The sequence below is a fragment of the Taudactylus pleione genome, unplaced genomic scaffold, assembly GCF_031769625.1.
Source record: "Taudactylus pleione unplaced genomic scaffold, aTauple2 ptg000815l, whole genome shotgun sequence".
NCBI lineage: Eukaryota > Metazoa > Chordata > Amphibia > Anura > Myobatrachidae > Taudactylus > Taudactylus pleione.
In genome coordinates this window covers 733,383-758,860 of record NW_028285217.1, presented here as the reverse complement: position 1 = coordinate 758,860, position 25,478 = coordinate 733,383, and the positions used below count along the sequence as shown (strand labels likewise).

At 45.2% G+C, this 25,478-nt stretch overlaps 1 protein-coding gene across 1 annotated transcript in view; it reads right to left on the bottom strand.

Moving 5' to 3' along the window:
• Nucleotides 1-1,633: 1,633 nt before the first annotated feature.
• ARHGEF4 (Rho guanine nucleotide exchange factor 4) overlaps nt 1,634-25,478 on the bottom strand; it is a 72,400-nt gene continuing 48,555 nt past the window's right edge. The window contains exons 7-11 of the mRNA XM_088458204.1: nt 22,352-22,481; nt 11,296-11,427; nt 10,386-10,629; nt 9,827-9,904; nt 1,634-1,886 (exon numbers count right to left, since the gene is read on the bottom strand). Of these exons, the coding sequence (XP_088314330.1) occupies nt 1,729-1,886; nt 9,827-9,904; nt 10,386-10,629; nt 11,296-11,427; nt 22,352-22,481 (742 nt within the window). The 3' untranslated portion in view covers nt 1,634-1,728. The remainder of the gene's footprint in view (nt 1,887-9,826; nt 9,905-10,385; nt 10,630-11,295; nt 11,428-22,351; nt 22,482-25,478) is intronic.

The following is a 25,478-nucleotide window of genomic DNA, read 5'->3' as shown; positions in this document are numbered from 1 at the left end:
ATCTGCAGGATATGTCTTCTGGTAGATGTATGTGTGTCTGCGTCCAGGCTACTTCAGACACAATTATGTGAGCTGTACTTGGCCTATGACTGCTGCCCGATTCCTTCCCTATTCCAGCTCTCCAAGCATATGGAGTATATGTGCATTTTTGGTATGCATGTGCAGTGCGGAACCAAGAGACAGACATGCGTCCAACTCTACACGAGTTTGGTCCTTACCCAGCTCAGCCAAAGTGAGAGACATGCCATGCAACTAGTCATTAATATTAGTGCCTACCTATATGATACCTAGTACAACACAGAAGCAGTTTCCGATCCTGCAAATGAATGAACTTGTTTAGCCACAAGCAAGATAACGTGATTTCAGCACAGTAGATATTCGTACAATGAGAAAAGCAGAACAGCATTTTTGTTGTTCATGGCTTTAAAGCGTTGTACTATGTAAGGCAATTTTATTTCATATCCGTATAGAACAAACGTACAGTTTCAAAAGCAGACGTGGGATTAATAACACACAAGGCGTAATTACAGAAAGGGTTAAAAGTACATCAAATGTTATTTCTCATAAATAAAGTATATGTTAAGGAGAACAAAAAAAAGGCAAAAAAGTTTAAAAACAGAAAATAATGTAAGGGGAATATTAACACCTTTACTGCGTGGACAAGTGCATTCCAAAGTGAGCACGGCATGTCGCTTGAGCTGCAGTTTTAATTTAGGCACAGTGTTATCCTTACTTGTGTATGTAATCACAACAGTTTTGGGAACAGTAGATGTGTACACTGTTAATTGGCACCACTTGACCATGTTATAGCTCTTGTAATATGTACAAAAGCAAAGGATTCCTCATGCTACAAATGGTGTGGTAGTACCTTTAACTGCTTAATGTAAACAATTTATGGATCAATATAATTTCTGCAAAAACATATCATTTCCAGAGAGCAATAAGTATGGCAGCTATCTAATATCTAGATAGAAGTACAAAAGACACTTTGGATATCAGTGAGAAAATCTCAATCCACAATTTGCAGGTTGTAAGGGCCTGGGTTGTTGGTTAGGAGATAATGGCATACATAGAACTAGTGCAGGGTATTTTAGCTATTCTTTAACTCGTCCATTGAAAACCATATCGGCATTTGTGGCTATGCTTAAAAGTGTTGTAGGCAAAGACAATCTGCTCACTTTCAACATAGAATCGCAGGATTTCTAGGCCTGACATATATATATATATATATATATATATATATCTCTTAAGGTGAAAACAGTGCTGTGTAGAACAGAACTGTGTATGTATATATATATATATATATATATATATATATTAGTTCTGTTCTACACAGCACTGTTTTCACCTTAATTAAGGGCATTAATATCTTGTTACCACTTAGTTTTGAGTATTGAATGTATAGTTTCAATGAGAGTTCATAAAATATTCATCTGGTAAACATTGCCAAAACAAAAATACAGTACATTACGGAGCAAAAAAAATAATAAAATCCAGAGTAAAACTACAACACTTCCCGGATGGGTCACTTCACCTGGGCAGAGGCAGCAACAACAAACATGTAAAATATGTCCAATTCTTTCTAAAAAATAAATATAGAATAATGTACCAGCCAGCGCCATTCCCTATAAAAGGGAAACGTAGGAGTCCCAGGCACAGGCACTTTGTCAACTGTTGGTAAAGTGCTTTCTTTGTACAGGATGCAAGAGCAGAACACAAAGTGGTCCTTTATTTTCGGAAAGGAGTAAGCCTGCTGATGTTCTGCCAGAAATTGGAGGGTTTGCGCTTGGGCTCAGCAAGCATGAATACTTGTTGCTGCGGGAGGTTGGCAGGCAATGTGGGATGCTTCTGCCTCATCCAGAAATCATAGTATGTCCTGTTAACGGCTGGAAGATAAAAATAAAGCAGGTTGATATCAGAATTATCTCCCTAGTTGTCTTTTGTAAGAATGACATTCTCAACAGACAAAAAAAAAAAATCCTTATTGCATATTCATTGGGTCTTCCATCGTGAGGACATCTATTGTGTAGAGAGGCTGGAGAATGTCTCAGCTGAGGCAGAGTAAGACAGTAAGGGGTATATTTACTAAGTGTGGGCTTTAGAAGTGGCGTTGTTGCCCATAGCAACCAATCAGATTTTAGCTATTATCTTCTAGAAGGTGCTAGATAAATGATAAGTAGAATCTGATTTGTTGTTATGGGCAGCAGCTCCACTTCTAAAAACCCGAACTTTAGTAAATATACCCCTAAGAGTGTCTGTTTACTTAAAGGACGATGCATCCTAAAATATGGGCTACAATCAGAATGTCGACAGGGTCCTATTTAAAAAAATAGGAGATATGGTAAGAACTTACCTTTGTTATCTCTATTTCTACGAAGTCCATAGGGTTCCACAGGATACCTTGGGGTATAGGTGATGACGTCAGGCATCGGGCACCATAGAGTTAAGTTTCAGCCTCCCAGGATGCACTAGGGTCCCCCTCCTATACCCCGCCCCCGAGCCAAGGCATCTCAGTTACGTACCAAGCCATAGGCCGGAGGAGAAGGAAGAGAGAGAAAAAAGATCTGGACACACACAAGAATCACATTCTCACCAGAGGGAGACGGAAAAACCGGTGACCGGAGTAAAGCCCATCTGCAGCACAAGTGTGACAGGGCGGGGGTCCTGTGGAACCCTATGGACTTCGTAGAAATAGGAGATATGGTAAGAACTTACCTTTGTTATTTCTATTTTCTACATCAGGCTCCATAGGGTATCCACAGGATACCTTGGGGATGTCCCAAAGCAGTATCCTTTAAGGGTGGGGATGCTCCTGTGCTGAAAGGAGAATCCGCCACCCGATGGAAGCATCCTGAGAGGCAAAGGTGTCAAACGCGTAATACCTCACAAAGGTATGGACCGAGGACCATGTGGCAGCCTTGCAGATCTGGACTGCAGAGGCACCACGTCGAGCAGCCCACGAAGGACCCACAGACCTAGTGGAATGAGCCCTCACAGAGGAAGGAACCGGAAGGCCTTCATGAAGATAAGCTTCTGAAATGGCCATACGAATCCAGCCTGCCAAAGTCTGCTTTGAAGCAGGCCAACCCTTTTTACGGAAGCCATAGAGGACAAACAAGGCGTCCGACTTCCTAAACGAAGAAGTGCAGTCAACATAAATCCTTAAGGCCCGCACAACATCCAAAGTGGCCTCACCCACTGAAAGATCGGGTGAGTTAAAAGCCGGCACAACGATTTCCTCGTTGATGTGAAAACTGGAAACAACTTTAGGAAGGAAACCAGGACGAGTGCGCAGCACCGCCCTGTTCCTATGAATAATCAGAAAAGTGGGTCTACAGGAGAGAGCCCCTAAGTCAGAAACACGTCTGGACGATGCAATGGCCAGAAGGAAAATAGTTTTAGCTGTCATCCATTTGAGGTCCACTGAGCCCAGTGGTTCAAACGGTGGTCCCTGGAGAGCCCTCAGGACCACAGCTAAATCCCAAGGCGCCAACGGTGGAACAAAAGGTGTCTGAATTCTGAGAACACCTTGCATAAAAGTGCGCACATCAGGGATTGCAGCAATCCTACGATGGAACCAGACGGACAGGGCAGACACCTGCACCTTCAGAGACGCAAGGCGAAGCCCATGGTCCAGTCACGCCTGTAGGAAAGCTAATACTCTAGACAGACGGAACTCCCGAGGAGCATAACCTCTCGGCCGACACCACTGGAAGAACGTATGCCACACACGATGGTATATCCTTGCAGAGGATGGTTTCCGAGCCCTTAGCATTGTTTGCACTACAGAGCTGGAAAATCCCTTGGACCTTAACATGGCCACACCGTCAAAGACAGCCGAGTCAGGTCCGGGTGAAGACAAGGACCCTGTGACAGGAGGTCCGGACGTAACGGCAACCGCAGAGGAATGTCCACGGACAGTCCCTGGAGGTCTGAGGACCAGTGCCTCCGGGGGCCACGCTGGAGCTATCAACAGGAGCGTCCCTCCTTCCTGTTTCAATTTCCGGATTACCCGTGGAAAAAGGGAAAACGGAGGAAACAGATAAGCAAACCGGAACGTCCACCGGACGGACAGAGCATTCACCAGAGACGCCTTTTCGTCTCTTGTGCGAGCCCGTACACCGGCAACTTGTTGTTGTGCCGTGATACCATGAGGTCAATCTCTGGAAGACCACACCTGTCCACCAGAAGTTGAAAGATGTCCTGGTTCAGAGACCATTCCCCCGGATGAACGTCCTGGTGACTGAGAAAGTCCGCCTCCCAGTTTAGGACTCCCGGGATGAAGACTGCTGATATGGCCGGGAGATTGCGCTCCGCCCAAACCAGGATTCGGGACACCTTTACGAGAGCTGCCCGACTTCAGGTTCCTCCTTGCCGATTTATGTAGTGGTAGCGTTGTCCGACTGAACCTGCACTGGGTGACCTTGGAGAACCCGATGTGCCTGCTGGAGAGCATTGAATACAGTGCGGAGCTCCAAGATGTTTATTGGAAGCTCTGTTTCCGCCCGAGTCCACCTGCCCTGGAACAAGTGTGGACCCGTGACTGCTCCCCAGCCTCGCAGACTGGCGTCCGTTGTCAACAGGACCCAATTCGCCACCCAGAACGGACGACCCCTGTTGAGATGGGACGTCTGTAACCACCAGGCTAGGGACAGGCGAACCTCCGGAGTGAGCACCATCGTCTGGGATTTTAGACTCTGAGGCAGTCCATTCCATTTGGAAAGGATCAATTGCTGCAGAGGTCTGGAGTGAAACTGGGCATATTCCACCATGTCGAATACTGACACCATGGAGACCAGTAACCTCATCGCCGAGTGCAGAGACACACGGCGATTCTGCAGACGACTGCGCACCCTCAACTGCAAGGCAGAGATCTTTTCCCCCGTCACAAAGATCCTTCCGGAGTCCAATAAGGCTGCGAGGTGCAGAATCCTCTGAGACGGGATCAGGGTGGACTTCTGCCAGTTTATCAACCAGCCGTGCCGTTGCAGTACCGCAATGGTCAGGTCCAAGTGGCGTAGAAGGAGCTCTGGAGATCCTGCCACCAACAGAAGGTCGTCCAAGTACGGTAACATTCGGACACCCTGCAGGGAAGCCGCCATGACCGCCATCACCTTGGTGAATACACGTGGTGCTGTCGCCAGCCCAAAAGGTAATGCCCAGAACTGAAAGTGGTCATTGCGGATTGCAAACCTGAGGAACTGTTGATGGCGTAAAAGAATAGGGACATGCAGGTAAGCGTCCTGTATGTCCCAACGACACCATGTAATCCCCAGGTTCCAGCGCCAGAATGATGGACCGTAGGGTCTCCATCCGAAACCTCGGCACCCTCAAAGACTTGTTGAGTGCTTTGAGGTTGAGGATCGGACGATACGACCCATTGGGTTTCTGCACCAAAAACAGATTGGAATAGAAACCCTGGCCCCTCTGGGAGAATGGCACTATAACTCCAGCCTGGAGCATAGTGTGCAAAACCTTCCGCAGTTCCACGGCTTTGTTCCGGTCTGATGGAAGACCCGTGGTGAAGAATCGAGACAGGGGCCTGTGCCGAAAGGAGAGGGCGTACCCGTGAGAAACCACCTCGAGAACCCAAGTGTCTGTCGTGGTAACAGACCAACACTGGGCGAACTGCAGCAGGCGGCCTCCCACTTTGGGATCCCCCAATGGGAGGCCTAGACCGTCAGGCCGCAGGCTTGTCATCGGGCTTAGGGGCCGGACGTCTGCTACTCCAGGCCTGTTTCCGGGGCTTGGACGATTTTTTGGGGCCAACCTGTCTGGGAAAAGACAGCGTCTTAGGCCTACCCTGGGCCCTGTAAGGCCGAAAGGACGATGTACCTGAACCGGAAGGAACCGCAGCAGACGGAAGACATGCCGATTTGGCTGCCACCAGCGTGGCTACGATTTTGTCCAGATCCGGACCAAAGAGGACTTCTCCATTGAAAGGCAAAGCTTCCAAGCCCTTCTTGGAATCAGCGTCCGCCTTCGAAGATTGCAACCATAAGGTGCGACGAGCAGCGACAGCCGCCGAAGAAATCCGAGACGCCAGGGTACTGATATCCAAGGCCGCCTCATTGATATAAGTGGCCGAGTCCCGGAGATTGCCTATCAACTCGGTCTGTTCAGCCGAACAGTCTGAATCGAAAGACGCCTCCAAATTATCAGCCCAGCGCTCCATAGCTCTGGCTACCCAACAAATGGCCATGGCCGGCCTAGCTGCCCCCCCCCCCCACCCCCCGCAAGGGAATAAACGGACTTTAGGCAAATCTCTACCTTACGGTCCGTAGCATCCTTCAAGGAAGACATGGAGGGCATGGGCAATGTGGCACTGTGGACTAGGCGTGTCACATGGGAACCCACCTGTGGAGGGGATTCCCACTTAGAAAAATAATTATCCGCAAACGGATAAGCCACCACCAAGCCCATCTGAGGCTGATACTGTTTGCCCGGATGTTTCCACGCCTCTTCTAAATGGTCCACTAACTGACCCAAAAGAGGAAACACTGTGGCGTCACCAATATCCTTAAAAAAGGCATTTTTAGATTTTGACACCGGAGGATTTTCATCCTCAATCACTAAAGCTGTGCGGACTGCCCGAATAAGTCCAGGAATATAAACCTTGGACCTAGCGTCCGACTCTTTAGTACGGAGAGGTTCCTGGTCCAAAAGATCCAGAATCTCCCCATCATCAGATGTCACGTCGTCATCCTCATAAGGAGCGGACAGAGACGCCACCGACCGCTTATGCGGCCTCAACACAGACTCCCCTTGTAACACGTCCGACAAGTGCTGTACAGAACTTGTCAGAGAATTAACCTACGCAGGCTCCTGAGAGACTTGGGGAGGGGAAATAGGGAGACTGTGGGGTACCATCAATTGTCTCGGGAAACCCTGCATGGGCACGACACCACCCACTGCTGGGACAAACCCATCTGTGAGAATGCAGGCTGCGGAGCTATCTGGCCCACGAGGGTTGTAAGCGCTTTGGCGAAACAAGCCCAGGGCGGCTCCTGTACCGGGGCCGTGACAGTAATTGGCCGCGCCAATAAATAACACTGCCCCTCCGCGCTACCTTCCCCCTCCACTATAGGGACCTTGCACGTAGTACACAAAAGCTGGAGAGGAAAGTCACTCTCAGACATGATGGTAAGTATGTGACCCCTCTCACTGATACTCGTAGTATAGTGTGAGACCACCCTGCAATCACCGCACTGCAAGGGCTTTAGCAGAAAAAGATCAGGGACAGTGAAAAGGCTGACAGTAGAAAATGAAAGTACAGGCAGCAGCGCTAGCAGAAGTCACATACAATGCAAAGAAAATCAATTCCTGCACTAACAGCGCTGATAATCAACTACACAGACATAGAGCCTGGTAGGACACAGCGCTGCATACACAGACCTGAACCAAACGGAGGAGAGGTATGCCGGGGGACCCAAACCGCGATGCCACCGCTTCCAAGCTTCCAGCAGCGTTCACCATGCGTCTTGTAAAGATGGCCACCGAGGAGCCTAGAGGAGGCCGGCCTGGGGGAGGAGCGCTGCCACAGGGCCAGTCAGCACAGTGCAGAGAGGGCTGTGTGCAGCGGGGGAGGCGCCGGCTGTGTACCGGGAAGGCACGCTCCCCTGGCATGCAATTAACCCCTGGGACGCTGCAGCGCTACCGCTCAGCTGCGGTCCGCTGTCCCAGGGGGGTAGTGGAAGCGCAGGTTAGGTACCTGGCTCCACGCTGCAGCCAGTCCCCAGGGAGCCCCCCTGCCTGGGGACTCTGGACCATGTTTCAGCAGGGTCCCACCGCGGGACCCCACTGCTTACCTGCTGTCCCCTTGGATCCGGCCATGGTCCCAAACATCTGGGGTCACCGCTAGCTGTGACCCCAGATGCTTACCAGCATCCCCGGATCGGTACCGGCATTCTGGTACCGGCGGGGGTGTAGGGAAGACAGCATGGACGTCAGCACTGACTGTCCATGCTGTACTTCCAGATGTGCAGCCACATTGAAGAAACTTCAGGGGCTATTTTTAGCCCCCTCTAACAGGTGCATCCGACTCCGGCCGGGCACCAAACGAAACTGAGATGCCTTGGCTTGGGGGAGGGGTATAGGAGGGGGACCCTAGTGCATCCTGGGAGGCTGAAACTTAACTCTATGGTGCCCAATGCCTGACGTCATCACCTATACCCCAAGGTATCCTGTGGATACCCTATGGACCCTGTTGTAGAAAAAGTGCTTATTTAATCATCAAGGAAGTACAGTTCCAATATATTTGTGTGTGTCACCAAAGCCTTGACAGGCAGTGGCATTGCACTATTAAACCCCCATCCAGAAAGAAGACACCATTCCTTCTGATAAAACCGGGGTGTATTGCGCCTGGAGAAACGTGTCACGCCTTTGGTGACACACACCAATATATTGGTACTGTACTTAGTGATTGAATCTACACTTTTTTTTTTAAATAGTACCCTACCTGCAATTACAGGTACCATCACAATCCAGCTGAGGTGCTGGCTGTCTGTGGCAAAGCAGATCACCTAAGTCCGCATCTAATAGGTATCCAGGAACACACAGCAGGGAACATTGGTGCGGCTGCATCGACTGCCTGTTCACCGCAGTTAGCCCGGCGAAGGTTATCTGGTTACCCTATAGTGATCCAGGGGAACCATACTTGCAGCAATCCAGTAAGTACCCACTAAAAGGCTTATACTGCACCTGACCCCCCTGGAATATTTGGGGAGATACAAGGTGGAACAGCTTATATAGCAGCATCATAGCTTGGATTAATAAACAGATATAAATTATTCTTATTCTGCAGCTAGACAATTAGCCCATAATTATAGAAAGGCTTTCAGGATATAGGGTCCATTATATTACCTGCAATAAGCCTTTTACGGAAGTGACCTTTATTTTTATTTGGGCAATTATCATATTGTGGAAAATTATTTATTTCCTTGAAGGGGTGTAAAGGCCTCGGATTATAATTTGGAAATGTACTTATTATAAATCTTTGATGAGAGGAATTTTTATACAGTCTTATTCTATTATTGCTGTGTGAATACTGTTGAATGTTATTTGCTATTAAACCAACTTAATAATATTTTATGTTATTTAATACCTCTGAGTAACTTACTATTCATACTGGTGCTCCACTCCTTGTTTTTCTATTTGTTATAACTAGGTAGCAGAACCTACTGTGGGAGTGGCCGTGTAGAATAGCATTGATGTAATTGGTTGGTGAAGCACATCATATTTTCTATGTATGTAAAAGTGTGACGAGATCATCAGAATTTAAGAGATTTAAAAAAATAAGTTGAGGTCATGGATTTACCTATTTTCCTATCCCCATCAGAGTTTCTGTTCGCAATACCAGTGTTCCTAGTTATTGAGGAGCTCTCTGGGCATGCACGGGTCACTGTGGAGCTGTGTCTTTTCTCCATGTCGCACCGCTAAGGAAGAGGACCGCGAAGAGGAGCATTTCAGGCTATCAGGTACAAGCTAAGTTGGAGGCTCTACTTAGTCTAGAACTGGCCCTGAGTTCACTGCTTACATGTGCCCACTGACCGTATCCTACAAAGCTACGGAACCAGAAAATCTGCAAAATGACTGATGTAAAGTTATATAGGCTGTAATGACCAGCAAAATCATTTATAGAGCGAGTGTGTGTGTGTGTGTGTGTGTGTGTGTGTGTGTGTGTGTGTGTGTGTGTGTGTGTGGTTATGGGTGAAGCCTATTAAGGTACAATAAAATACACAGCAATGCTATACTGTTGGTGTCTCCTCAGCAGGACACACTGGGTTGGGGGAAAGCAATAGTACATAGCATCTGTTATGACACTCACCTTTTGGTTTTACCATGGAACGTGGCTTGTTGGCATTAATCATCGCCTGCTTCCTCTGTGTTTCACTAATGCTAAATCCTAAAATGATAGATACAGTAAGTGTTACCTTTGATAATATTATGCACCAATTTGCCATTAAGAGATTCATGAATAAAACATAAATGCTCAAAATAGGAATACAAGAAATTATTTAGTGAATTTAACCTATAACATAAATCATCCAACAAGCACAGGCTCCGGCAGACCAGATCAAATAACGCAGCAGAAATGTCCAATCTCTGTGCAGCAACTGCCTAGGTCAGTGTTGGCTAACCTTGACACTCCAGCTGTTATGGAACTACATAACCCAGCATGCACTGCTACAGTTTTGCTATTAGGGCATGCTAAAACTGTGGCAGGGCATGCTGGGATATATAGTTCCACAACAGCTGGAGTGTCAAGGTTAGCCAACACTGGCCTAGGTGCCTCCACGGGGTTTAATCTGGCAGTGGGTAACATGAAAGTCTCCATTGGAAATGGTACATATAGTCTGTGTGGCTGAGCACAGTGTTACATTTACCTGTTTGCTCATCCTGAAGAACTTGTTTCCTTTCTTCCTCGAATGCCTGTAACCAGCGCTGCTTCTGCTCCGGTTTTTTGGCAAGGAATAGGTGAAACTCATCAGAGTCTTTGCTCTGCAGCTTGAACGCATTCTTTATAGTAACGTTAAAGTCTTTGTCTTTCCCGTCCTCTACATTAATGACTTCCATTTCATCCATGTTGATCTTGCCTTTGTAATATAATATGTCACGTCGCAGGATATCCTAAGAGTTTCAGAACAAGAGATAAACAGTGTCTCTAATATGCATTACTGGATTCACCATTCTTATATTATGGTCTACAGATGGGTCCACATACATCTAGCCTCCTGGCGTGTCAAACAGCCCTTCTAGTCGCGCCATGCCGTAGCGTTGAGCGTCTTTTCATGCGTCTTCTTACCTTCAAATGCGTCTCATTCGCACAACGATGCACAAACAGCTTCTGCTGATTAAAATGATATGCAGCATGCCTATGTTCTGTGAGTGAGTGTGGGTGTATCTGCATGCTGAACACTACGTTACAGTGTTACAGCCGCTGACACTGTAACGTAGCATTTCGCATGCAGATACACCCACATTTGCTCAGAGAACATAGGCATGCTACATATCATTTTACTCAGCAGAAGCTGCTTGTGATATCTATTTGCATTGCTGTGCGAATAAGACACATTTGAAGGTAAAAAGACGCACGAAAATACGATTGGCGCTACCGAATCACACTGAGCTCCCACATTATGTGTGGTGTGACTTGTAGCGCACGGAGGATAGATGTCTGTGGGCACATCTGTATCTGCCTGTAGGTAGTTCATCTCTTACTAACACTTAATTCAATATATACAACGTTAACACTATGCGCTCAGATAAATGTATAAATATCGTTAGAAAAAATACCTTTTTACAATATACAATTTGGTGATCAAAGAGAAAAAATATCCGTTGTTGCCCCTTTGATTGAAGCTGTGAGAACTTGGTTAATTCACCAGAATGGATGAGTTCTGAGCTTCTCGTGAGTATATCTTCCCCCTGGTAATAAAAATACGGGAGATAAGATTAACAGAACATAAGAGGTTTTGCAACTGTGACACTTCTCCCTTGCGTATTACATCTGAGAGGGAAGTATCAGTGTGTATCTCCAGTAACCCTGGCTTTACAGATGTACAATGCAACTGACCACATTTATTATTTTCTGTAACTGTTTGCTGTAACCGAATGCTCCTGTCATCTGTGGAGTGTGACAGGAGGATTTGAAGTAGGCAATACCCAGGGATGCCCTTCCATTAGGACCCTGTATCAGGTTTCCATAGACCTCCACCTTTTAACAACTACAGGCCCTTATTGAAGGGACATCTGGTAATTCTCCTATCTATTACCATAAGTGTACCCTTTTTATGTGCTGTATATCAGTTTTTAAAACTATGCACCTTTTTTTATGTATGGAATGAATAACTAGTGTGTTACATATTACACCATGTTTTCTGCACCATATTTTGTTCGCATAACATGAAGTTACGTCTACTTTGAGAAACAACATCTGGCACACAAGACTGTGCACGGATTTCAGGAAAGTATATTGATACCTTATACTATTATATGACACTAGCACATTCTGATTATCACCATGTGTTTTATTGTGACTTAGAGGTTGTTTTTAGGGTGTAACCTATAGATCTTTGGTATGACATTCATCAAGTTTTCTTCGGAACTTCATTGAGAAACTATACGCCACCCTGAGATGGCGTACAGCCCCCGATACATCTGCACAGGCTGCTGTTTACACGGCAGCCTGTGCAGATTCACATGCCAGTCTAGCCACTGCAGCCAGCAGAGGCAGAGCTGTAACTAGACTTTTCGGTACCCTGTGCCAGAGAGAGCATTGCCCCTCCCCCTGACTCTTCCCCCACCATTTTTTAAATAGGGACATAAGATAGTGCAGCTGAAAAAGGTCCATGGCCTCATGGGGAAGGGCCAGGGAAGAGATAGGGGAAGCCAGGAGATGCTGGGGATAAAAGAAGAGGAAGCTACAAGTGAGAATGATAAATAAACATGAAAATTGCCAGGCCCAAACAGCACCCCCTGCTCTGAGGTGCTCTGTGCCATGGCACTGGTCGCACTGCCCTAGTTACGGCCCTGAGCAGAGGGATCTATTAATATCCCTCTGCTGGCTGCAGAGGGATCTTACACTCATGGACCAGACACCAGAGGAGGAGGGGGGGAGGGGTCGTTGGGAGGGGGCCGGATCGGACAGCAGGGTGGGGTGGGGTGAAAGACAGTGGGGAATAGAGAGGGGGGCAGGCGCACTGAGGAAGTCCTTATGGATACCCCACCACTAGGCGGAAAAGTATCACTTTTCTGAAAAGCTGACTCTGCACAAAGAGCAGCTTTTCTGCCAGTGATACTTTTGTTAGTGAGGCATGTTGAATGCCTCCAAAAGATTTTTTAAATTCTCAGCGAGTTTAAAACATAATTATCACTAGTGATTATTAGGACATGATGAATAGGCCCCCAAGACACATTTTCTGCAAAAAAAAAAGGACGCCTGTCGCTAGTAGAGTCTCACAAGACCTAGAGGGGCTATTTGGCTCCATGCAGTGAGTAAGGACACATCTGTATAATCAGGGACATCACTGATATGGATAAGTGAATAAGGCGACTATACCCCATGTGCAAATAGTAAACGACTTGACGTCAGACGGATATGAGAAGGCAGCAGTATATGTCCCTATGCTCGGGTAAGCTTTGTTTAGTACCATATTGTCTGTTTGTGTTGGCTGGTTACTAACTGCTGAATCCAGAGACCATGAACACTGAAGCATCCAGGCATGGGAGATGAGTGGTGACAGATGTTAAAGTCTATCACTCACATAACTCCTGTCCCTATATATTTTTAACAAGTTTATTTTTATATTTTACAGAAGTAAAATAATACAACTATACATGCATACTGTCCCTATATATTTACATTTTCCTGACCACTGGAGTTTTCTCAATTCAATATCATCTTCAGGAAACACCAGAGATGGCCAAGAATATGGAGGAAAGTGGGAATAAATGAGAAAGTAACTTTGCAATGCCGGTTGAACTGGGAAATCAGGTGTATGCATAATTGGCTTAGCCAGATGCAAAGATGTGAGGAAAGTGACCCTTCATTAATAACATCCAAACAATCTGGCTGTAATAATAGAAAAAACCATGACATATAAATGACACAGTGACCAAAGTTCTAGCTGGTCTGTAGTAACCTATAATTACATAACTGAGAATGTATACAGAGGAAGAGGCAGAAACACTCATTGTTGGGGCACGTTTATATAGAATAGTTATAAAGTTAAAAAAAATAACATTTTATTAAAATAAGTTACAGACAAACGTACAATAGAGACGTGCGGTTCGGTTTTGCTGATGAACGAACGCCCTGGACTGTTAGGTTCTGAGTTGAAAAGAGCACTGACTAGGGTCTACTTGCCACGTTCGGAACTCGGATTTAAAAACTGGATCTCGCATTTTGGATTGCATATAAGTCCCTCCCCGGTGATTTCAGGTGCCGTAAGGTGGTCACAATTTACTGGAAATTACTTATATTGATGTTAATAATACTACAGGAACAAAAACAGGTCCTAGTTACATGATTTTAGCTCTCTTTATAAATGTTTAAAGAAATCCAAAACCGGACCGAAATACTTGAGAGTGGTTTCGCCAAAACACAACGATGATTTAAAACTAAACCCAAAACACGGGGGTCTGCGAACATCTCTGGGTACAATAATTTGTAATTATACCATAAAAAATATACAAATTTATTCCTAGTTGAACTGAGATCATAAATTGCAGACTATAGGGAATGAAAAAATGGCAATATATGTTTGTGATTCAAATACAAGTAAATTACACAGTGTACATATAAACTAGAATCACAATGAAATATATAAACACCGGCTGTACACACGTAGTAAGATAATGAGCAAAATTTACTAAGCGTTGGGTTCTAAACCCCGGCGGTTTAGTGGCGGTTTCTAAATGACACCAAAACCACTGAGTAGTAATTTTAGGGAATGTAGTCAGCAAGCTGACGGTCTAAATAACGACTGCCGGCTTCCCGACTCTCTTATCCCGGCATGGTACTAATGACAGGTGTCGAAAACTCGACGCCTGTCATTATTCATACGCCGGAAGACCATCGCTTGGCATACCGAACAAAGGTAAGCCGTGCGCCGGGTGCGGACAGCTGCAGGGAGACTTAGGGTCAGGCACCTCCCCCGGGAGGGTTAAGTTTAGGCTAGGGGAAGGGAGGGTTAGGGTTAGCCACCCCCCAGGGGGAGGTTAGGGTCAGGCTAGGGGAAGGGAGGTTTAGGGTTAGGCACCCCCCCGGGGGGAGGTTAGGGTTAAGCACTTCCCTCCTGGGAGACTTAGGTTTAGGCTGTGGGGAAGGGGGGTTAGGTTTATGCACTTAGGGGGGGTTTAGGGTTAGGCACTTGGGGGGGAGGTTAGGTTTAGGCACCCCTAAGTGAGGGTTAGGGTTAGGGGGTAGAATTAGGTTAGCGATACTTAACTTTTGACGATCAGATTTTCACCCTTGCCGGGCTGCCGCTGTCGGGATTTGCGGCCAGTGGTAATACCTACTACACCCTAATTTTAGCCCTAGCCCTGTTCTATTCTATGCTAAAATGTGTTTTGACGGCAGTTTTGTCCTTAGTAAAACTACGGGTAGCAAAACCGCCGCCAAACCACCGGGGTTTAGAACCCGCCGCTTAGTAAATTTAGCCCAATATCTCATATGTTGTGTGTTAGAAGCATACTCAATAGTAGGTACTATCAAACAAATTCAGATAAAGCTTAAAAGCATCTATCTTAAAATGCTGTTCCCCCTCAGTTCTAATGTTATAGTATAAAGCAGAACAAATGTCACAATGTATTCATTTATCGGCATGTATCAACATTTGTAAATAAACAAATTACTCAAGTACCCCAAAAATATTTTTAAACAAGAACGGTGCATCCCCATTTCATGTATGTACAATACCAATCTGTCAGCATGCAACAACTATCACGTGGGTACCAGTAGCAGGTCTTGGGGATATGTTACAGCAATAAATAATACATATGTAACACTTTATGAACCTGTCAGAAAATCACAGTTACAATAGGGAGCTGCCTGAATACTTAAAATATCACTTATGTGCCAAAAGCAGGTTTTGATAATAGGATACAGTAGCATGCAAGAAACTACTTTGTAACAAGAACGAGTCTTGGTAGTAGTGTAATTTCAGTGCCCCGATAGATATGTTCTCCACTAATGATATCAATGAATGACATCAGTACTGTAATCTTGATAAAAGTTTGAAATTAAACCAAAACATTGGAACTAAAGGAACTGCTCTTCAACATAATTGATGTCATTAAGGGCCTGATTCAGCTGCGTACGCAATAGCGATTACGTACGCAGATCGAGTGATTGTTTGCCATTGCGCATATGTACATGCCACACTGTGCGTGCACAGCAACCGCATTGCTATTACAGACGCACAAAGGAATCCATCGCAAAGGGAGTGACAGGCAGTCAGTGTTTGGGGGAGTGGTCAGAAAAACGCAGGTCTGTCTGTCCATTTGAATACTGTTGCATGGGCGTGCATAAATTAGCCACTGCGATTGCTAATGCTGCTTGAGTACTCAATGCGTGCGACAAGGCTTGCAGTTTCTGCGGCTGATCAGACCTGTTGTAAATGCTGCGTGGTGGGCCGATGTGCATTTATGGTACCGATGTTTACGCAGAAGTGCGAGGTTGGACAGATGCGAGAAAGCAGCAGTGGGCGTCTTTTTATATGGAGGTTCCTGCTCTCTTTACCACTCAGGCTGGACTATCAGTTTACCGACTTGGGTGAATTGTACTTGATTGATATGTGACTTGTCAAGTTTTTACTCTGTACGTGTTTTTAATCCCTACATCTGATATTAAGTTGTGATATACTACCCTATGAGTTTTTTCTGGTTTGTTTTGGCGCTGGGCTCTATTCCAGAGTTGGAGGTCTTTATAAAGTAAAGAACTTACCAGTGCATTTGTCATATTGTGACAAAGGCACTGGTAAGGTCATACACGGGAGATATATTTGTCCCAGGTTATGTATTGAAAACCCAAGAAAATGTCTGTGATTGCAAAACAGACTGGGCAGTGTTTGTCATGTGATATACGTAATAAATATTGCATTTTATTGAAGCCTCCTGTTTACTAACAGACAGCAAACCCCATTCCATATCGTATGATTATTTCTTGATATACAGAGCCTCCCGCAGTAATTCTTTTTATACTTGAATTTTTCTATAGAGACTGTGGTATCTAGGGTTTAAACTAAACCCATAGTTCTTGTAGCAGGCATTGTTTTATTAATTAAAGTGCAATTACGTGCCAGGTTTTTCTCAGTATCATCACTGCTGAGTGTGACATTCTAACAGGTCAACATTTCATTAATGTCTACATGATTAATGTTGCCACGGTCAACTTCAACATTATGACCAAGTTGACATGATGAATGTTGACATCATACAACACATTAACATCAGAATACATAAGTACATGTAGTATATACATTTACATAGATACATAAATACAGTGTAAAGTTAGCATAATTATGTAAAGAAGACAAATGGGTCCTGCTCATACAAGCTTACAATCTATATGATCACTATAAAAACTAGAGCTTTTAAAAACCTCAGCACAAAATCCACATTGCTCCTGTCCTGTACATCTGTATGCTCCCACATGGTATCTGACATCCAGGCAGCTGGCAGTCATCCGACAAGGTGACTGCATAAGGAAATTCAGAGGCAATAAAGGTCACATCTATATAAAGATATCTCGGACCTATAAGTAAGAAGGTGGTTTATTGAAGGATATGCAGGAGGAATCTACATCAAAGAAACCTATGAGGAGCTCGTTTATCTGCCATTTAGTAAGAGCATTACCAACAGGGTGCGTTTCCTTGGGCAACCATCTTTCCTAATCTCTGCGCTGGTGATAGCACATATTTCTGCCTTACCTCTCACAGATACCCCTCCTCAGTATTTTGATATACTACACCATTATATTATTTTCTTTTTTTCGAGTGATAATTACTAAGAAAGAGGAAGGCACCATCTTTCATCATCACTTGTAACGCTAAGGGGTGCATTTACTAAAGTGAGAGTTTTTAGAAGTGGAGATGTTGTCCATAGCAACCAATCAGATTCTACTGAACATTTAACTAGTACCTTCTAGAAGATAATAGCTAGAATCTGATTGGTTGCTATGGGCAACATCTCTTCTCCTAAAAACTCTCACTTTAGTAAATATACTCCCTAAGAGTCAAATATTTAACTACTGTATTTTACCCTCCAGCCCCAGCAAGGACAGAACTGCACTGTGACATATCCATTCACATACCTGGAGAGAGACAGACAGATACATTGGGCATATTTATCAATTATTGGGTTTTAAAACCAATGATTGTAATTTCTTATCGCAGCTATTTGGGGCAATAAGAAATTATACACTGCAAGAATGTATAAAAATACAACCCACAGGGACTCTGAAAGTGGCCCGTCCCTGTGATATGTTTGGAGTGATGTGACCACATCAGCGGTCTCTTCGCTCATCTATTGGGAGTACTGCGCATGCGTGGCTTACTGACAATTACGGGGGATGTATAGGGTAAGTAAATTATAATCTAGATGCAATAGAGGAGGGGGGCCCAGAATGGTATCTTGTCTGGCGACCCATGGGGTCTAAATCTGGTTAGGGTTGGGCTACTGGAGAGAAATTTAGGCACTAGGGGGAGGGTTAGGCTTGTTCCCAGGCTGGAGATGCGGATCACCGATTGTCCAATGCCAGGCATGCCCCAGAGGGCCCACTGGCCTACTGTATGATATCTAATGGTTGATTCAGCCCTGGAGCTAAGAGCCAACTTCACAACCTGGAGCTGGAAGGGAAATGAAAAACAAATGGGTGCGGGAGCTTAATTTCTGCCGCTGATCCGCTTTCTGCCAGCTTCAAGTTTTGAAATTAACCATAAAAGTAGACAAATTTTTCTATCCAATTATCATTGATTAGGAAGTTCCATAAAATCAACTACATTTACTTTAAATAAACACTAAACCTAAAAAAAAAAATCAAAGAATGTATGCATAGCCCGTTGGAAGAGATCTCCAAGGCTGGCACTGGGTTTATGCAGTGGCATAAAGCTGGAAAACTTGGATCACCACTAACAACACCATGTAGGATATATTGAGAAAACCTGACACCCCCAGTTTTATACAAATATTTGCAAGTGCCGCTTCCTGTTTTGCAAACAGATATTGGTCGCCAATAAGGCAATCTCTGGACCACATTGCACAGTTGAACCCAATCCGTACATGAGACCTGTCAAGCAAAATAATACACCAACCAATTTTATAGTAAAAAACAAACAAAACATTTTATTGTCAATTCTCTGAGTTCAGGAACCCTAAGGCCGGCTTCTGTATTAGGAGAGTGGATGAAGCTAGGGGTCTTGATGAAACTCCTCCTCATGCAGTTTGGTAAAATGAATGTGGAGTAGGCTGGAAAGCCACGTTGTGGCCTGGGGTAACTGAGACAATGGCTCAGTCTCTGGAACGGAGTCTCTAATTCAAGTAGAATTGGTAGATGTAGCAGACAGCACAGGCTGGATCGGACCAGTGAGTGCAGAAGACACCAGAGCCACAGGATGCGTGTAGAAGAGTCTTAGCAAGTACAGTATGCTGCTGAGACTTGTAAATAGGATCTTGTGTATAGCCAGAGATAGATGATGGGATCTGACTGAGTGTTGAAAGAGTTAGCAGGATATAGCGTACCATATGGCATTGGTGATAGACTCTTGCTGGGAGCAGTACTGGAGCTGATGTTTGAGCTTATTATTTTTGAGAGCACAGTCTGGAGTTGATGGGGAAGCTGGCTGTGTCATGTGCTGCCTGCAGCTGATGGTGGAGCACAGCATGGAGCTGATGGTGGAGCTTGTTGTGTATAAGTACTATTCTAGGCTGTTTTTATATCCTCCTGTCCACCCTCAGCCATGAGATCAGCAAAGACCTGGTTAAAATACAGGTGGTCAGTATGGATGAGGAGCATCTTTGAGCTCATGAACTCAATAATAGACAGGCAACGGCTCCAAAAGGCTTCTATTGAGCTTTCAACTAGGAACGGCTTCATCGGATAGGAGGTCATACTACCGACGTATGTGTAGGATATGTACAGACATGTTGACAGAAATGCCAGTGGTTCTTGCTTCGTGTTCAGCTCTGATGGAATGACCTCTCGGCAGAGCATTTAGAGGAATACAACGTTGGCCGGGTTGATGAAGCCTTCTTTCTACCAGTATTCAGTGAGAGACATATCTATACTTGTCATCCGTAAAATAATATCTGTAGGTGACAGATTGTTGAACTGGTTACACCTTCGACAGATGAACTCGGCAAAACAGCTCAGGAGCTTGCTGGTGGATGCCTGCATCATTGTGCATTTTGGACTCCAGCACACTTGCTCGTCTTCAGCTGACTCAAAGACATTAGGCACAGGCTTCTTAGCAAGAGTGTTGCGTGAGACCTGTGTGAAGGTTGTTAAATCAACACAGGATATAGAATCCTTCATGCTCTCTCTGATGAGGTGGGTAACTTTGGTTTCACTGTTTTTACCTTGTCTCCTCTTAGCCATAAATCGCCTAAAGCACCAGATGAGCGAATGTCTTTCAACGGATCTTCCTGATGTTCCTGACTCGCTCTTCTCGACAGCAGATGAATGTTCCTCATGCTGACCTACCTTGCACGGGAGTGGGAAGCAATTCCACATTCCTATTCAAGATCTTATTCTTTATCCATGGTACCTGCAAGCAGAAATGTCTGCAGGAATCAAATACAGATTTGGGCTGTGATCTGTGGTGGCTCTGACTGCAGCAGACAATCAGATAGGCACAATCAGTTTCCAGCACTATGTAAAAGAAGCTGCCCGTTTGTAGACTAGGCAGCAACTGAGTCCAGGAGGTTGTTGTCAGAGGTGCTCTGCTTACAATGGGCATTGTGACAAGGAATGATGATTGTGATGTGTTATTTATGCTAATGAGCTACTGATAACTTCTAGGCAATTTCAAAAAAGTCATGTCTTGTGTGAGTACACTGAAAGTCCTGGTCAGGCAGCAGGAGAAAACTATAGTTAATCAATCTAGCACTGATTATCTATGTCCAGTGTGTAAATATTAAGTGTAAAATCATTATCTGAATACCTAAGTCTGTGGCACCCAGATAGCAAAAAACATGAAATAGGTAATTTCTATAATGAATTTCAAAAACTAACTTATTATCTCTGAGGTCCTGTTTGAGAATTTTATTTAATCCTAATAAACTGAAACCCTTTTTAATAAACCAGTATTAAACCAAGGACCAAGAAGGGGAAATTAATTTACATTTCACTGACATATAGAAAATCTATTTCGACAGAGATTTATCCTGACTGTTTTCTGTGTCTGATTTAGCTTATACACCTGGAGCCTTTACCCAAGATACAAGCCAAAGGTGAAGGTACGTACAGGGCCGTTTCTAGGGGCGGGCGACCCATGATATCGCACCCATGAGCCCAGCACTCCTTCAGTAGCTGGGCTGCCTCCAGCCCTCTCAGTGCACTGAATGGATGGGCCCGCACCGCCGCAGCGGTGGGGGTGCCCAACCTCCTGATCACTGGCGAGACACTTCAGCCCGTGGGTGGAACAGCGGGGGGCAGTACCCGAAAAAACAGGATTGCCCGGCTGAAAATTGGGATGTTGGAAGGGATGCGCCCTCTAAGTGGTGGCTCCCCTGTTCGACCGCACTGGTCTTATATGCCTCGAGCCGGCCCTGGGTAGATAGCATGCACAGTGTAGTGAGTGAGATGCACATATGGTGTTTGTGTACAGTAATGTGGACACTCACAGAACCTGAAAGCAGTGGCGGGCTGGGCCGGGGGGGCATCTGCCCCTTGGGCCAGTACATAGATGCTGTCTGCAGGCCGCAGGCATGCTGTACTTGCACAGACACTGCAGCCAGGAGACATGTATAGAATACTCCCGGCCGCAAGTTCTATAATTACGCATGGTACACCCTGGCTGCGACCATGCTAATTTATTATGTAACACAAGGACGCGGGACACGGGCAGACTGTGTCACTGTGACACAGCTGCAGCAAGTCTGTAATGGGCGACCCCGGCCCCTTGCTTTTAAGGAGCAACATGACGTCATGAAGTCACGTCGCAGGCGCAAATAGGGCTGTGGATGGACGACACGGTGAATGGAGGGGAGAGTGGGAGCCTCAGCTGCAGCCCTCGTTTGAGGCATGATCGGCAGGCATATTCCTGCTGCGGGGTGAGACGGCAGTACCGCCCGTGACACTGAGGTGGACACCGTCAGAGAGAGAGAGCGGTGCAGCCAGGTCGGCCAGACGATTACTGATTACTAGACGCTCCATTCTGGTTACCCAGGCAACTTTGCCAGCACAGCTGTGCTATTTACTCCTTTTGATGACGTCACGTCACAAGCAACGCTCGCTCCTGCGGTGTGAGACAGAGAATCGTCAGGCCTCTTCCGGGATTATATCCCCTTATATAAGGTATGCATTTTCACTATTTGCACTTTGTTCACCCTGACAAAAAGGCCTACGGGGCCTTGAAACGTTGGTAATAAAAACCCGTTATTCATCTATATGAAGTCCGTGTGAGTGCCGCCTGTGAGTGCCGCCTGGTCCGCGATTATGAACATCTGCTCGTTTTATATATTCCCAATATATATATATGGAGAGAGAGCAAATGGAAGGATATAGAAAGTAAAGGAAATAAAGCCTACATTTAGAAAGTGGCAATTTTTGAGAATATCATGGTGTTGTCTAGAATATCATCACTATAATAAATCCCCCTATGAGTGTATAGGTATGAATACTCCCTACCTCCCAGTCTTCTATGGAGCTCTGCCACTGGGCTATTTTGTCAATGTTTTCCAGTCTTCTCTTCCGTTCATTAATCAGTTTGGCCACATTTTTCATTGCATTCAATGCTGCTTCAACATCAGCAAAATCCCTGCACAGAGAAGATCATGAATAAAAGAAGACTTATTCTTAAATGAACAGGATAACACTCATTGTTTACAGGTTTGTATTAACTGTTAAAAAAAAATAAGAAACACTCTGCAGGCACTTAGTGGTGACCAATATAGTAAAAATATGGAGCTTATTTCTATAGTATAAAATGCATTTGTGCATGTAAGTTTGCCTATTCTCAGCCATGGACATAACAAACACTGAAACAGTGGAGAGAAGTAGCAGGTAAGTGGGCAGCAAGGTATTTTCTGTGAAGTGGCAACACCTGCTGCTGCACCTACAGTTTCCCCCCCCGGCAGATAAAAATATGCTTACAGTCTATGTGCTATTCGGGGTGCATGTTTGTAAGTATTAATGTCAGGCTTAGGCAATAGGGCTCCATGCAACATAAAAAAATTCAGGTTCCTCAGCTGACCAACTGATGATCCAACGTTGATGTTTGGGAATGAGGTGACAGGTAGGCGCGATTAGTGTTTGTAGACCGCATATGGCAGGGGATAATTGTCCATTACCACAGCCCGAAACTGGGGAACTAATGATGCAGCTATATGAATCTATTAGTATCTGAAGAATCGGTATGATATACCGGTTGGTATCCCAACACCAGCATCCCGGTAGCAGTGGAAATCCTGATCGTCCTCAGGAAAGTATTAGGTAACCTAATTCTACCCCCTAACCCTCCCTTAGGGGTGCCTAACCCTAATCCCCCCTCTAAGTGCCTAAACCTAACCCCCCCTTCCCGGCTGCCTAAACCTAAGTCCTCCGAGGGGGTGCCTAACCCTAACCTCCCCCCGGGGGTGCCTGACCCTAACCCCCCCTTCCCCTAGCCTAACCCTAACCTCCAGGGGGGGGCCTAACCACAAGTCACAAGTTCAGAACATTTATATATAATTTTACTAACATAGTTCATGTTATCCCAGTTCTTCTCTTTCTGTGTGTTAGGTGAAAATGTTTTTTTTATCATTGTACTGTCTCCCCTTACTCATTATCTCTCGCACTGATTATTGCAATAGTCTCCTTACTGGTCTTCCTCAAAACAGACTCTCACCATTTTGAATGCAACTGCAAGGCTTATCCTCCCTGCTAAACATTCATCATCTGCTACTCCGTTCTGTAAGTCCCTTCATTGGTTACCTGTATTCTACCGAATTCAATATAAAATACTTTTATTTACATATAAGGCTATTAAAAAAAACTACACCAACATACATCTCTTCAATTATTTCAAAATATCTCCCAAACCGACCTCTCTGCTCTGCACAAGATCTATGTCTCTCATCCTCATGTATCATCTGCAATCATTCATGGTTACAGGACTTTTTTCAGGCTGCACCCACTCTGTGGAATGCTTTCCCACACACACAATAAGACTTTCCTCTAGTCTCCAAACCTTCATGCGTTCCCTGAAAACTCACCTCTACAGACAAGCTTATCAGATTCCAGAACCACCCAGATAACCTCCACAAGCTTTCCTATCTAATTACATCTCCTCTATACAGACCACACATAACTTTACATATTTTCTTTCTTCACTTTCACATCCTGCTGACCCTAGGCTAACATTCCTGTGTGACTGAATCATACAGCCCACCAAGAACCTCTGTAACCTGTCTGGACCAATATGCAATATGTAGCACCTATCCTTATGTATCAATGCCCAGTGGCATCACAAGGGGGGTGCGGGTTCGCACCAGGGTGTCACCCGCTGAGGGGTTACACCAAGGTGCAGGCTCCCCCTCAGTGACAGGAGCTGGGTGCTGCACTGTAGCATTAAGTGCAGCACTCGGCTCCTGTCACAGTGAGAGAGCTGGCACTGCCGCCCGCACCTCCGGCAGCCCTCACCACACCATTGATAATCATGAGCCGGGGTTCGGGCCGCGAGGCCACGCCCCTTCCCCGAGGACATGGCCCTTTTTCACCCGCCGCATAACTTTCCTCCCCCCACCGGGTGTCACCACAGGGAAGGACGCCACTGTCAATGCCTATGTCCTTATAGAATGTAAGCTTGTGAGCAGGGCCCTCTTACCTCTATGTGTTATTACCCAGTTTTGTTCTATTGCTAATTATTCCCAATTGTAAAATGCAACGGAATATGCTGGCGCTATATATAAGTAACTGATGATAATAATACTGCGGTATAATGGTCTCCACTTCAACTGTTCATTTTCTCCTCTCTTTAATTTCCCACTGCATGCTGCACTACTGTGGGTGGCTTGTCCTGCCCACTGTAACCAAGGTAGTGCGCCCAAGATGGCTGCCTCACCTGGTACTTTCAATGGCAGGAAAGGCAACCTATTGAAGTGTTGATGCAGGGGGTATCCTTTTAGCTCTCTAATCTTATCCTTGCACGTCTTACCTCCATGTATTATTTGTTTGCACATTGTAACCAATGTAGTGTGCCCAGCATGGGTACCTCGCCTGGTACTCTGTGTAGAATGAAGAATGCATGGGTCTGATGATATTGCAAGGATTTCATCTAGTATTTTGATCTCACCCATTTTGGGCCATCGGTTCCAGACAATGCCTATTCTACCCTGTGTGATCCAATATAGTGTTCCTCTAATGGCTGCCTCAGCAGGATCCTTGTGGGTAGGATAGATAATAATGCAACTGATGACCCAAAATGGCTGCCACACCTCTGTATTATCCCCATGGTCTATTCTGCTTTTCATGCAAATTCAAACCTTCTTAGTATCTTCATAGATTCTGTACATTTCTGTATGTTTTTTCTACTGTTTTGAAAGTAAACCATCATGTCCTTACTACCTGCTAAGTGCATTGTTTCCTATTGGAGAAAGAACGCTATATAAATAAAATTATTAGTATTATAATAAAATAATTCATATACACCATCATAGTTTCCAAAATGCTAATACAGTTTTAATTGATACTTTAGTCTTAAACAACTAGGTAATTTCTCAGCGTTCTGCATGGTGGGGAGGGTTCAATCCTTCAGGGGCCCACTGCTGAGTCTCCA